Source organism: Populus alba, chromosome 12 (genome assembly GCF_005239225.2).
Source record: "Populus alba chromosome 12, ASM523922v2, whole genome shotgun sequence".
Classification (NCBI taxonomy): domain Eukaryota; kingdom Viridiplantae; phylum Streptophyta; class Magnoliopsida; order Malpighiales; family Salicaceae; genus Populus; species Populus alba.
The window spans coordinates 2781022-2796829 of NC_133295.1; the positions used below are offsets into that span (position 1 = coordinate 2781022).

The window sequence follows — 15808 nt, forward strand, 5'->3', positions numbered from 1 at the left end:
GCTCATTGGAGAGCTGGCATGTTATACTATACGTAGCATGGAAGTATTGACACTAATAAAAAAAGAACATGAGAACTTAAGCCTCTAAAATGAGCCTATCGACCACGGTTCGAATTTTTCGTGTTCATGTGGCCTGCTTTGAGATCTGATATTTCACTCATCATATTCCCGGTTTTGATGATCCTGGGCTCTTTGAAAAGCTAACATGGTAGAATAAAAATAGCAGCATAGGTGCGACACCAATTCAAAAGTACGTGTATTAGATTGCAAACCCTAAAAATAAGTCAAACCACCATTGTTGCAGAAACCTCAAATGCGAAAATCCCAGCAGTGCAATTAATACCAATTTTTTCAGATTTATTCCACGTACCAAAGTTAATGTTAGGTGCAGATTTCATGTTTTTTGGTATTGTCTAAGGAAGGTTGTAAATTATGAACATAAAACGAACTCAAAAACAAATTATTATTTCTCAATGCACACATTCTGTTCTAATCTGAAGTTGTGAACATATGTTCCTCTATCATAGATCATCAAATTAAAATGTCATGGCCTAATATGTCTTCTACAATGAGTTGCCATTAACGACTATAATTCGAGTTTATACCAAAAACTCATACAAACAAACCACATAAACCAACCAAAAGCAATAACAAATACCATTGTAGGAAAATCAAAATCAATCAGCGAAAGCCCTAAGACTTTTGTTATTACACGTGCTTATATAACCAGTGTAATCACACAACAAAAACACACATTTTTAAGTAGAGAGGTTTCTATATTTTCTACAGAGAAGTTTTTCTATTTTCTTACAATTATTAGTTCTATGTCAATTTGTTTTATTATAAACTAACATATTTTAATAATTTCTATGAATACAAAATCCTGAAAAATTACAATGAAACTTAAATTTTAAGTTTGTCCCATCAAGAGCAACCCAGTCTCAATCCGAGTTCAACAGATAGCTTGCACATTCATGCACAATTCTATGCATTAAATTTAAATTCGTTACATCCTGTTAGATTTTTCCATTCGAAATTGTGAACATAAATCAACTCAGGGAAAGGCGACAAAAACAATTGGACACTTACATATACAACATGATATACATATACAGACATCGTAACACTCAACCAACTACAGCAATCTACTATAACATTGTCCCAACCTCTTGGTGTTTCTTTTTTTTTTTTTTTCCTATTTTTTTACCAGAAGCACAAAATCATGAAAAGTGGCCTACCTTTCCGATCACTCTTCAGAAGTAAAATCAGGCTCTGCTGGCTTCTGCAGCAGCATGGGTGGAACTCTATCTGGCACCCTTGCCTTGTGATTGCCACCGCGTCGTAGAGCACGCAAAATGTTAGCGGCGAATCTTGAGGCATATATTGTAGCACCTAAACTTGGTGAACTCCCGTTAGCTTTGGCTAATGCATCTTGCAATCTATTTTCCTCTTGCCAGAGAGACTCTTCGTGCTTCTTTTTACTATAGCGACGCCATGCAGCCTGTATAAAACAAGCAGCCCATGTTCTCCACTGCTGCGAGTAAAACCTGAAAGTGTGTCGGAGCTGCTTACTGTGAAGCCGCCGGAATTGAGAGGCAACAAATTTCAAGTCATCAGCCATTAGAGCAAAGGCTTCAACTTCTGTAATGGTTCTAACTGTTCTTGTTGAGATGGGCAGATTAGAAGAAGAGTGGGGATCTAAAGCCCATGTGAGAAGTTCCTCTCCACAGAAGTCACCAGCCTTAAGGTACTCAGAGTTGAAGAAGCCGGTTCTTCCACCATTGGTAGTTATGGTTAATAGCTTGCCCCGCATAACAAAGAGCATTTCATCAACTGGGTCTCCCTCACGAACAATGTAGCTCTCCTCTGTGTATAGGACTGGCTTGAGACGGTCACACAATGCATCTAGTAATTGTTCGTCCATTTTTTCAAACATCGGCACCTGAGAAGCACACACCAAAAATGAGAACAGGTTAAACATCTAGTAATCACCCAACGATGCAAGGAAATTCAACTCAGTAATTTCTGGCAGCCTTTCTTCTTTGTGAATCATGGGGTATGCATGCTAATTAAAATGACTAGTTAAGACATCTATTTTGAGGCATGAACTGAGTGGTCATTAACAGCTTGAACTATTTCATATAACACTTACGGGTTTTTTCCCCATTAGGAATCAACTAAAAAATAAACCTTTTTTCCACGAAGGCAGGTTTAGCAGGATTGCCATGACACAACTACACAAGTCATCTCCAGTAACAGTACTAAACAGTCCTCAAGATTTACAATGAAAATGCAGGTTAACTAGCATCTCAAGAAAATGCTACTCAAAGATGTTAATTACAAAATGAACAAGTCAGGCTATCTACTATCCCTCCCCGGAAAGGAAGCAGTTTTTTGTTAATATAAAAGTTCATTATATAGAGAAAAAGATTCCAGAGCGGATAAAATCAGTGTACTGCAACAGCTCAGTAAAAGCACAAAAGCTGGAAACAATATACATAATCTTCAAATGTAAGCATTTTTTTCACTGAACAGAATACATACTAACACGAGTGAATACACAGAAAGAGAAGGCACACATAATTATTAAATTGGAAAATTACACTATAGGCTACTGATCCAAAGAACATTTCCAATGAGAAGTGATTAAGCCAACATTTGCAGGTAGTAGAAAATAAGTAGGAAGGGAAAAATCGGTCTAATCAAAGATCATATGTGCAACACCAATGGAAAACTACAAAATAGAGGACGAACTCACTCTCATGAGCAGAGCCAAGCAGAGGTGACGTTTAATGTCCCTTCTAAGGTCCTTGGGAAGATTATGAACAAGCATCTCTTCATCAACACCTCTAGTTTCTTGCCATCTGTATTGTTCATACCGTCTGATCCGTTCCCTTATATTATCAGGAAGCAAGCGATGGGACATCCACTGTTCTGCGTCTCTTCTTTTGATTCTCATTTCCTCCAATCTTGTAGTTGTGGATTGCAAATATGTCTGGTTAAGAGTAGTTTCAGTTCATCAACTCATAAAATATATAGAGGGCGTAAAATTAAAAGTTATCTCAACCATTTCACTCACTAATATCACGTGCTTGATTAGAAACTAAACTATTAATGAACTTTCAAGAACCCATGTTCCCTAAGTAGTCCAAAAATCAAGATGGCACCCCTTTGATAATGAAAAAGCAAACCAACCAAGGAGCATGTCATTGGTGACCATGGTGCACAAGAATCCTACATACTATTCTTAAAGTAGCATGGCAGATACTTGTTCTTTTTTTTCTTTTCAAAAGTAAGAATTAAAATTGAAAAAAAAAGGATGAGAAAGTAAAAACAAATAAATGCAACCACCTTCATATTGTTAATGAGAGATTCCGCTAGCGATTAAGCTACCCTCCTAATAAACATCAAATTCAACCTATATCACAAGTCCTTTTAATTAGTGATCAAAGAATGCTTGATCAGGTGCTTGTGGGCCTCGATTTTGAGATCATAGCATGTAAGCATAAGATGCATGCTCCCAACAATTAAAAATTGAATGAAATCCTGCTTGATATTAGAAACCAGTTCAACTCTATCCTCTGCATTACGAAGAGCTATCAAATAAAGAAAATAACACCAACCTGCATATTTCCAATCAGAAATGAAAATAGTACCAAGCCGGAGATAGAAATGAAAACTGCAAAGCAGATTTCCCAAACATAGGTACTTGTTTTAAGATTTTGACCAAGAGAACTGCAAAAGGCACACATGAGATATCAGAGAACCCTTTTAATACCATTAACAAAAAAAAAAAAAAAAAAATCTGCTACGTTATTGTGCATCAAGACACAAATTACTATTTATTGTAATAGTGTAATTACAAATTTGCCCTTGCAAAAAAAAAAAAGTACTAAGCTTTAGGGGTAAAATTGTCTTTTTACCATGACACAATTGTCTTTAACATATTGTATGGGATTATATATGTTATTTTCCTATTTATGCACAGTAAATTTACTACTTTAGCCTTGGAATAAAAAAATTTAATGCTTTTGGCTCACGGGTGTTTTTGTCCTTCAATTTTTTTCCGGAATTGTGCAATTACTTTTGATGCCCTTGAAGACAAAAACAATATAACTCTCTCATAAGAGTTTTTTGGTCATTTTACATTGATTTTGTTGTGGATGTGGAGGCCACGCAAGGGTATTATTGTAATTGGCATATATTAAATATTATTTTAAAAAAACTTGTAGGTGCGTGTGAGGTTGTCTCGTCACCAAACGCCGCCTTCCGAAGCGACATTTGGAAAATTCTGGTGCCCTCCACATGGTGGTGCGGCCCATGTATCAAAAGCGCCTCTAGTTTAGCACCGGAAACCCTTTCTTTTTTTTTTCTCTCCCCACTGAAATTTGCACCGCCCCTACAAAATTTCAGAGCAACCCCTTCAATTTCTTTTTCCTTTACATTTGGTCCATATCCTTTTGATTACAATTTTTTTATTTTATAATAAGCTATAAAATTGCATTTTTTTTCAACTCCACCCCTGTTATTTTTTAATCTATAAATAATCTATCAAATTAGAAAAAAAATCTTAATTTCACTATGATTTTTTAATCTTTGAAATTTGATCTTCATTCTTTTAATTGTTATTTATTTTGTTTGAGATCATTTTTTTTATTCAAATTTCATCCTCCTTGGGCTTTTTTCTATCAAATTTTATCTCTGCATTATTTTTGTTGCTTTTTTTTCTTTTGCAAGTTTTTTTATTAATATTTTCTCCAAGATGTCATCCTTTAAAATTAAATTTGTTGAGATTTAAGCTTCTTGAACAAAGCAAAGACCTATGCAGAACATAAACCACAATATTTATATAAGAACGTTCTAGGGTTTGCAACTACAAATTAGCAGGTTAGTTATGATGTTTATTTTGATGATGATTATGATGTTAGTTATGGTAGCAACAATGAAAGTAATGAACCATAGGATGCCCTCGTTGAAAAGCCCAAAGTAAAGTCAAGTTAGAAAAGAATATCATAGTAGCAATTCAACAAAAGGAATACATTGGTCTATGATATGTTGATCCCTTTTGACTGTGTGCTTGATAGAACCTCAAATCTAAGCTTTTGCAAAGATTATATGTTGGTTGTGTATGTTGATAATGGAAGGTTGTGCTGCCTAAGACAACAACGAGTGAGGAATAAATTACAAGGTCAAGTTTGTTGTGCTAGTGTTACCATATGTTTAAGGAAACAACTATTTAGTTTTGATATGTACTTGAAATGCCAAAGGAAAAAGGTTGGCACCTCTTGATTGGACACGAGATTGAGGCAATAATGATTTCAACTTGAGGACAAGTTTCTTCACACCCGGAACGAATGATGCAAGAGCTTCATTCAGAATTTATTTTATTATATTTTTGACAGTAGGATTACTTAATTAATCTAGGGTCATGCGATAGAATGTAAGTTTTTAAAGTATTTCCTTTGTAGGCCATGTAGTTTTTCTCGGAGACTAAGACTAGGAATCATTTTCCTATTATGGAGCTTAAACAAATATAAATAAACTTCTAGGATTCTAAAAAGTAGTTCTTTGTTATTCTATCAATCTATTCAGCTTCTAGACGTTTCTTATGAACCCTAAATTCTATTATCTTATTCCAACTTCAATTTTTATCCTAGTTTTAACCATTATTCTGCTGCAATTTTTGTTTTCTACTGCTTCCCTCTTCCCACACTACATCAAATGTGAGAATAAGTTAAATGACAACAGAAATGTCCCATGTCCCTGGCATAAATCCCACCATGTCCCCTCCACCAGGGATCACTTCAAGTGTAAGACAGCGACTAAGGGCACTGAATGATGTAGCACAAACACCACACACCCAATTGAATAAAGCAAGACATCTTCATGAAGAAAGCATATACATATACATACCTCAGGTTTTGCAGGCCCCACCAAAAACAGTAAAAGAACTTCTGTGGAAAATCCATGGATGACGAAACAACACCAGACTGAAGGGCATCAAGGAATATTCCAAAATTGAAGACTGTTTCATTTGGGGTTATTATCGGGCAAGAATTATTCAGAAATAAGAGATCTCGATCTCTAACATCCTTAGCTGTGTCACAAAACAAAAAGTCACGACTGCATTCAGCTTGTTTCCCACAGGCTTGTCTCCAACAATTTGTTTCTCGTTCTATTGAAAACAAATACCAAAAGGCTCCAAGTACCTAAAATTTGAGCTAAACCAATCAGTACTCCAAAAATTATGCTCAGGCCAGAAGATGCACTTCCAATTACAACTAATGGTTCGGACTCAAAATAAATAAATAAATTGGCATAATACAGCATGCGGAATTTAACCAAATTTTAGTAAGAAATCAATTCATGAAAGAAAATGACAAAAGCTAAAAAAAAATTATGAAATGTTAAGACCACTTTCATTTTCATCTTCTATTATTCATCAACCCAACTATCATTACTTGTTCAATAGAGTGAGTCAAGCACCAAATCCATGCCAATAAAAAGAGGGGGGGAAAAGAGAGAGAGGATATGAGCACAGGTCAAGATCATATAAAACATTAAAATGTATAAAACATGAATGCAGTTCGCATGTCAAATTAAAAGACAAGCTAATGAAATGTCCAAGTAAACAAATGGAAAAATTACAGAGTTACTGAAATAATTGTATAATGAAAGGTGAATATCATTATATATAGCAGTACACATAACTGATCATCCTTTTGATGCCACCTAAGTTCACAATGCATTCCCTTGAAACTTTTATTAGTATTGTAGTTGTTTGGTAATTAGTGTTTATTTGGCCAACTCATCTTCAGTTGATCTCAATAAAAACTACAGTATGGATAGTTTATGAAACAGAAAAAATACAACTGGTGCATGCATGTAAATTTCTCTCATCTATTTTACAATAAAATGGATACCAGTTGAGTAAATCAAACTCACATGACTCGCAAGCATATACAGAAAAAGATTAAATGCAGCTCCAGCCCATGCAGTTTCTGTAAGGATGCCAGAAGTTGTAACTTCCTTATATAATGGATAAATTCGCATAAACCTTGGAACATACTGGAAGATGACAACAAATTTTAACAAGTTCTTTGTATTCAAGTATCTTGAGCCGGCCATTTTTCGAATGATAATTAAAATCACCACCTGGACATTGAGCAGCGAGTTAGAAGCCCACAAATAACATCAAACTCTATAAATAGCAATGTCGACTAAGCCAACATTTTGACATGTACAAGTTTCCCAAGTGCAATAATCTTGAAACTATTGTTCTTCAAACAGCTTGCTTTGATAAAATGCCAAATTATGTGTTTAGTTTGGGGCAACAAAGCTATCCTCCTGGTTTCTGCCACATGGATAGTGCACGCATGTGTGTCTCACAGTACAACTAGCACACGATTGATTAAAAGGATATACAAGAACTTCAATAATTGGATGTTGAATTTCCATAGATTTCCCCACAGATATATCATATAACAATCTCAAATAATCCCGATTCACAGTTCAGGGCCCAAAAATGAGGTCATAAACAGGAAACAAGTTCTTCCAAAGTCACCTTAGGAAAAATGAGATTGAGGCTAAATTAAATATAGTCCTCTTTGTAAGTACCATCTGACAAGTATGCCACAAAGAGTGTATAGGCAGGGCAAAGAAGTTTATTTTACCTGTGGGAGTGGAAGAACTGCAAGAATGTCAATTAAGAAATATGATGACAGATATCTCTTAGCTATTGCCCAAGTATCCTCGACCAAAACACCTCTTCCAAATACCCGAGATGAGGGAGCAATGAATCCAGTGCGAAATTGAAAGATAATATGCAGTATATAAAAGATATCCGTGAAAGAACGCAAAACACTTGCTGTAATCTCCATCTTGCTGTCCAGAGAAAGACACTTCTCACCAACATCAATCACAGGGACATAGAAAAACAAAGGATCCAGTGAAACAGCAATCAAGCATGACAATACAAATATCTTGTTCCACTTTTGAAGGAAATGCCCTTGTGGGTCAAGAATTTTCTTTCGCGAAGCAGCCTCACTGTTGAATGAATATGATTTTAATGATTTTCTAATCTTGTTAAAGCTTGAAGAGCCAGATTCCAATCCTCTTTGAAACTTCTCAGAAACTGAGCTTATTGTGGTTCTAAGTTTTCCTGGATACATAACATTACTTGCAGAGTAATTCCCTTCAGTACTTTTCTCTGATTTCCAATCTTGAAACCTGAACAACACACCACCAACATAATGGGTTACCCTCACTCTAAACCATCTACTTAAATTGGAACATCCTATATGCAATCAGCAACCACAAGAAGCATAAATTGTGTCAATAAAATCATATAACATTTAAAGATCACACCTGGATGAAAACTATTGGATGTGAAATAGCAATAGTGATGAAAGATGGTTGGGGAGAAAGGAAACAGGTAGTGACATGGGCAGTTAAAAGTTGCTAATAACAAATTACAGAACAGTTCATTCTTATTATAAGATCTATGATAAGTGGCGATTTCAATGTTGGCTCCAATATGACAACAAAACTCGGTAAGCTAATATTAGGCCATAATTTCTACGAAGACATGTTTGATGGAACAGTGATACAGAACTTCACTCTTAAAAGCAAGGAATTAGTACTCTTTCCAAGTAAACAAACTATTTCTCTTTTGCTTGCATATGTAAGAAATGTACTTGTGAAATATTGTTATTGTTCCTTGAACTCCAGCATAAAAATGCCATAATACACTAAAGTTAATAAACATCTGTAGTGTAGAAAAGAACCAACCTCACAAACTTCTCTTGTGGAGGATTCATGACTGTCTTATTTAAGTCGCAGTCCACAATGAAAAATTCAACCTTTGATCAATAAATTAAATCCAAGAAACTTCTTCACACACTGCACACTACAGTACTCAAATGCCAACCTCTGCAAGAAAGAACAACAGAGTAATACAAAATCAAAAGAACTCATATTAATGCAGTCCTGTTTCAACCCTGCTCCAGCAAATGCAACCCTACCCAGGTCATGAATATATTAACTCATAAATGATAGAAACAATATCTCTAATGCCTAAACGAGTGTTAAGACACAAAATGGGTTATGTAACACTGGATAAAACAAATTCAGAAACATTATCCTCACGGATTTGCTAAATTTTTATAGACTCAAGGAAATGGTGTAGTTAATCAAAGACTTGAGAATTTAGAATTACATAAGGGTTACACCTTTAGAGATATTCCAAAAAACACACAAATGCAGATATGACACTAGCATCCTTCCAATAATAATATCTTGACAAGCAATAGACAGGTGCATACAATGAAATGGTTTTTTTTTTCTTTTGAGAAAATTACGTTTCGGGAAAAAAGATTTTTCAGTATCAAACAGATACCTAACAGTGATCAGAATTTGTAGCAAAAAGAAAACATCAGCAGAAGGGGGGGGGGGAACTAAGATAAGCAGAACTAAAACACCGCAGAGGAAAATAAACTGAAACTCAACAAACAGAAGCAAATCTATAGTACTTGTAAGAGAAAGACAGGATTTATATAGAATAAAGGAAGGGGTCTTAAGAGAGAAAGGAAGAGACATACATGTGAAGAGCATGAAATCAAAGTGATCGATGAAAAACAAAAACTGGGTTTTGTCTGCTATTATCAAAGGACGATAAAAAGACTTGCTTTTTCTGAAATCATTCATGTGATTGAGGAGAGGAGGAAGTTTCCTGGAAAATGTGTGTAGGTCCCATCTCTGAAGCGTTTACCCTCTCTCTTATTGGTTTGGCTTATACTTTAGTTTAGATAGAGAAAAAAAAAAACAAAGAGAGTCCAAAGGTAGTTGCTGTCAAAGGGGGTGGCTGTCTGTGGCAGGAGCGTAAGACAAGTGTACTGCGATGAAGACTGTTTTTTTTTATAATATTTTTTATTTAAAAATATATTATTATTTTTTATTTTTAGTATTAGCATGCTAAATATTTTTAAAAACAGTAAAAAATATTAATTTAATATTTAATATATTTTTTAAAACATATCTAATTACAAACGTAATTTCAAGGAGCTCTAAAGCATAGGCATTTGGCCAATCAATTCTAATGATAACATGATTGTATGAAAGAATGATTTTATTTAAAAATATATTGAAATAATTTTTTTTTAAATATTAATATATTAAAATTATTGTAGAACATCTAATAATATTAAAAATATATAAATTTTTTATGGTTTTGATATGATGTTTTTTAAGTGTTTTTTTTTATTGTTTTAATATGTTCATATTAAAGAATTAATATGGTGTTTTGAATTTTATAGATATAGTTTTTTTTTTATGTGTATTCCAATAAAAGATATTATTTTAATAATTTATTTTTATTTTAATATATTTGATATTAATATAACTTTTAATTTTAATATAATTATTTAATTGATTTACCAACAATTTAGACAACAGTTGTATAGTTTTCTTTTCCTTTTCAAAACATAAATGAATGGCTTTTAAAAATGACGAAAGGGATTTTCACTATCTATATTCCTATCCTATTGGAGACAAAAACTACACTGGTTGAAAGCCAATTTAGTAGTTAAAGTTTTTTTGGCTTTTCATGTCTCTGTCCCATTGGACATACTCTAATAAAGTATGTATTAGCATGTTTAATATTTAGATAAATATTTTTTATTTAAAAATAAATTAAAATAATATTATTTTTAAAAAATTTATTTTTAACATCATTATATCAAAATGATTTAAAAATATAAAATAAATAACTTAAAGCAAAAAAAAAATTAAAAATAAAATTTTTAAAAAATATATTTTTAAAACATAAAAACAATCATGCTTTAAATTAGATTGTTTGTTAAGAGCCTCCCATATATTTATCCTTTTTATCACTAGAAATATGTTTTACTAGATTGTTTTTACTAATACTAATATAATATTGTATTGTTTAAAAATGTATTGAAATAATATTTTTTTTAAAAAAAATTATTTTTAATATTAATATATCAAAATAATTTAAAATATTAAAAAAATTTAAATTAACTTTTTAAATACAAAAAAAAAAAAAAGGAGTTTGATTGTTGAACATGAAATTTTAAAATTTCTCACTAAGTTGTCTTAATTATCAGGAGATTTGTTCCTCGGATATTTTACTGGGTTTTCTATAAAAAAAAATTATTATTTTTTTACAAGATTGATTTAAAAAAATACTAATAATTTAAATATAAATAAAATGGCTTTTTGAACTTTTCTTTTGTCTGTATAATCTTTGCTTATTGTAATTTACACGAGCTATTAGCTTTTATTTTATTTCATTTGTTCATAGGATTGGAATCGTTTCTTTATATAAACATTATTTTTTAAAAAGCCAGGTCAACCATTCATAATAATGTGATAAAATTATTTTCTTAATTTAATAGGAGGTCTAACATTTTTCTCACGCACACAATATTAGTGTATTATATTCCTTCAGGCCATCCATTTTTCACTGGTCAACTTACTTGCCATCTTACCAGAAAATCCACACCATGATACTGGCAAGCCACTTGCAATTTTAAAAAGGTGAAAAAAAAAACTATTTAGTAATTAATTTAGTGGTAAAATTCTGGTATCAAAAAATTTATTTTCGTTGTAGTTTTATATTTGAGTCATATAATTACTAATATGATAGCCACTAAAGGTTTACATGGTTGTTAACTTCAGGATTCATAAGATTAATCAAAATGAACACAAACTGGTTTAGACATTCATATCAATAAAAAAAATTAAATAAAAAAAAATTAAAAAATATCTCTTTACGATAGAAAGTCAAAATAATCTTATTTTGATTTATATTATGATCCTTAATATGACTTTTTTCTATCACCCCAGCTACTAATCTCAATCCACCATGTGAAATTGCCTAGCCATTCAAGATCACAAGAGATATTGACTTGAATCTTTTAATCTGTTGAGATATGAAATTTTCAACATACTCAACATTCATTATAATTTATTTTTATTGGCTAAATGGTTTAAATTTCTTGTATATTTCATAAAAAAAACATTATTTTTTATAGTTTTTCATACCAAACATAATTTACAGTGAGCACCACGTAGGTAAAGCACCGTTTGTTTTTCTAGTGTAACAGTATTTTTTAAAAAATAATTATTTTATTTTATTTTTAAACTGTAATATGTTGATATTTAAAAAAATATATTATCATAATAAGAGCAACTCTAATGGAGTTGCTAAATGAATAGCTAAAAATAAAAAAATAATATTTTAGCTTTTCTTACTTGTTTTTTATATTCTAAGAAGAAAACCAAACAAAATGTTAAAATGCATTTTCTTTCCCACAAAATGCTATTCCTACGTATTTTTTAAAAGAACCGAAACTAATAAAATGAACCAACAAAAAAATAAGCCAATTAAATCTAGTGAAAAAAAAAAATATCAAAATCATAAAAAAATAAAATACTTATTTATTTCACTCTAATAAAATTGGCTTTTTAAATATTTTTTTATTAGAATAAACATGATAAAAAATGTATATTCATATTATTTAAAATATTATTTTATCAATTTATTTTTTAAAATGGGAGATGCTCTAAAAACGTGTGAATAGTGTATTAATTCTGGACGGGATTTTTGAGACAATGTTGTCATCGTCAACGCAGTACAGTGCTGAACGGAGTAAAAATCGATTTTCCGCGATTAAAAGTGAATCCAACAATCCCATCAAAGTAAATCTTAAAAATCTATCCCAGCGAGTCATTGAAATGGTCAACTCAGGATCTAAGGTGGCATCTGGAAAATGCAAGACCATGGAATGGTCAAAGAAGAGGAACCGGAGGGGTTTTGAATTCACGTGACCGGACCCCAGCTGAGCTGGCACCATATTTGCTAGGAAAGAGCGCCTAATTGCACAGCGTACATTGTTCTGTACGGTTTTGTTTTTTTTGAACACAAGTCAAAGCTACAGGCAGAGATTCGATTTCTTACATCCATAGGATAACCCTTTGCCTGAATGTCTGCCCGTAAGGGCTGTTTGTTTTTTATTTTGTTTGGCCATTTTAAGGGATTTGAATTTTTTTAATATATTTTTAGATTGTTTTTAACAATTAGTTTTTTTAAAAAAATTAACTATAATGTATTTTTAAAAATATTAGAAAAATATGATTTTAAAAAATAATAAAATAACATAGTTTATACATATAAAATAATAACATTTAAATTTTTCATTATTCAAAAATCATGATATCTTAAAAAAAATTACTAGAAAGATTCTCATGAATTTTATTGAAGCTTTGATTATGACATCCACCATTGATAATATAAAAATAATTTTGATAAAATAAATTTAATTATATAAAAAAATATTATTAATAATGAACCAAATGTACAACACTTGTTTATCTTTATTGCTAAATATTTTGATGTTATTAGATTTGTTTTGTTAATATTTTTGTTTATGATACTAATAATATCAAAGTTAGAGTTTCAGTATATCTTTAAAGTTTTTTCTTTCTTTTCATGTCTTTCTTATTTTTATTCATAAATAAGAGAAATTAGATAAAAAAATATTAAAAAAAACACATCAAAGATCGCATTAAAAAATAACAATATCATCAAGGATGTCATTATTTATAAATGAGATTTTATTTTCCGGGTTTTATTTGAATAATTTAATTATTCAATTAGTATTTGGATGAATTTTTCGAATTCAGATGGAAGGCGTAAATACGGATTTGTTGAAGAAACTCCAAAACTAAAATGATCTAACGCTCTGGAAAATATAACAACATAACAAGGGACTCGCTTTCCTTGTCCCCTCCAGCCCGGCGCCTTGAAGTTGCCGGCTCAGCTGACTCTAGTGAGTCAGCTGAGTTCCCCCACCAGTTTCTCATCCATTTATGATTAGCCTTGAGGGCATCCTGAATTGAGGAGGGAGGGGATGTGCTTCATTTTATGGATTTTTATGATTAAAGAGAACTCACCTCCAGGTCAGTGAAACGTTTTCAATATTTAAATAAAAATTATATAGGTTTATAGACCCAATAATTTCACATTCTAATATTTTGTGTTTGATTTCGTGATTCGTGTTTTTTTTAAAATAAAAATATAATGCCTGAAAGAGATAGAAACCATCAATTGAAAAGAGAAAAACAAGAAATGTTTTGTTTGTTTGATTTTTCAATTTAATTTGGTTATTTCATTGAATTTTTAAAAAAATTATTAACTCGAGATGAAAATTATAATTTTTTAAAACTTAATAAAAAAATGTAAATTCAACTAAAAAACGACAGGCATCGCATATTAAGCAAATTTATTAAAAAGGGGCAAATTTTAAAGAAAGAAAATCAAAATGAAAAAAGAAGAAGAAGAAGAAGAAAATGGGTGGCCATTTAAAAAACAGGGGGAAAGTTTATTTGGTCATTCTACTTTTTTAAATTATAATTTTTTTGGTTCTTTAATATTTTGAACATTCAACTATGGAGTAGAATTTTATATTATTTATTTTTTAGTTCCATGTTTTATTTGCTCTTTTCATTTCATCGCATAGATTTGAGATTAAAAGTTTTATATCAAAACAAATTAAAAATCGAGCTTGTTTTACAAAAAAAAAATATGTGGCCTGCTAATTGCTTGGAACTTGGGCACTAGGGACTTATCACTTGCTTATTTTTTTCTCAAAAAACTAAAGGCGAGTGCCCGTGTGTTTTTTAAGTTCAGGCATGCTGGACCCCCAAGAGAGTTAATGAATTTTTGCTGCAAAGAAAGAAAAACTTGGAACTTGATTGGCAATGTAATTACAATTATTTTTAAATAATTTTTTGTATTAAAATACATATTAAATTATATTAATTTAAAATTAATAAAAAAAATTTATTTTTTTAAAAAATACTTTTAAAATATAGAAACAAACAGGTCCTAGTATACATCAATTTTAGCCGTAAAAAATTATTAACTTAATATCAATAAGATCCTGTGTTTTATTTGCCCTTTCCAACGCACAAGATAATAAATTAAGATTGGAAATTTTTATTTTCTTTCAAGTTGATTTTGATTTTTTTTATTATCTTTTTGTTATTTGAAGCATAGATAAGTTTAGTAAAATTTATACGATGTTTTGTATCAAAAACAATATGAAAATCAAGTTTGTTTTACAAAAAATGTGTGGCCTGGCATTTTGGAAACCCTTAAAATAGCTAGTATGTTTGTTTTTATATTTTAAAAGTTTTTTAAAAAAATTTCAGTTTTTATTTTATTTTTTTTAACTTCAAATTAATATATTTTTAGTGTTTTCTAATCATTTTGATGTAATGATGTCAAAAATATTTTTTAAAAAATAAAAAATTTATTGACATGTATTTTGACATAAAAAATTATTTAAAAAGCAACCATAACCATATTACAAAAACAAGCTCACGAGGCGACTACTTGTATTTGTTTTAAGACTGCGTGCTGTAGGGTTTTTTTTTTTTTTTTTTCTAATCTCTCTTTTTTTATTAAAAACTTTTAATGGCTTTTTTCTTCTTCAATTTAAACTATTTTTATGAAGTTTTTTAATGTAATAAGATTTGGTTCTTGCTTGGTTTATACATAAGATTTGACCATTTACCTTTTTGACACGAGGAGGCATTCTTCTTTCACAAAAAAAAAATTATTTAATTTTCTCTAAAAACTAGATACATATTTTTTTAATTATCATTTTATTAAATAAAAACATTAATTTCAATAAATAAATTATTAAAAAAAATGGAATACATAACTCTTATTATGAGATAAAATATTGTAATTTGAATTTCAATTTTTTTAGTTTAATTT

At 30.7% G+C, this 15808-nt stretch overlaps 1 protein-coding gene across 2 annotated transcripts; it reads right to left on the minus strand.

Moving 5' to 3' along the window:
* Positions 1-964: 964 nt before the first annotated feature.
* Positions 965-9781, minus strand: LOC118033406 (cyclic nucleotide-gated ion channel 1). 2 transcript variants are annotated; one of them, XM_035038391.2, is made up of 8 exons: positions 9600-9781; positions 8791-8931; positions 7674-8229; positions 6946-7155; positions 5914-6209; positions 3624-3735; positions 2759-2995; positions 965-1942 (listed from the first exon to the last, which is right to left on the minus strand). In XM_035038391.2, the coding sequence occupies exons 2-8, from the start codon at positions 8817-8819 to the stop codon at positions 1247-1249; spliced, it is 2136 nt and encodes a 711-aa protein (XP_034894282.1). In that variant the 5' UTR covers positions 8820-8931; positions 9600-9781; the 3' UTR covers positions 965-1246. The 2 variants fall into 2 exon arrangements, with proteins under 2 accessions (XP_034894282.1, XP_034894291.1); XM_035038400.2 differs by lacking the exon at positions 9600-9781 and adding an exon at positions 9398-9566.
* Between the last annotated feature and the right edge of the window lie 6027 nt (positions 9782-15808).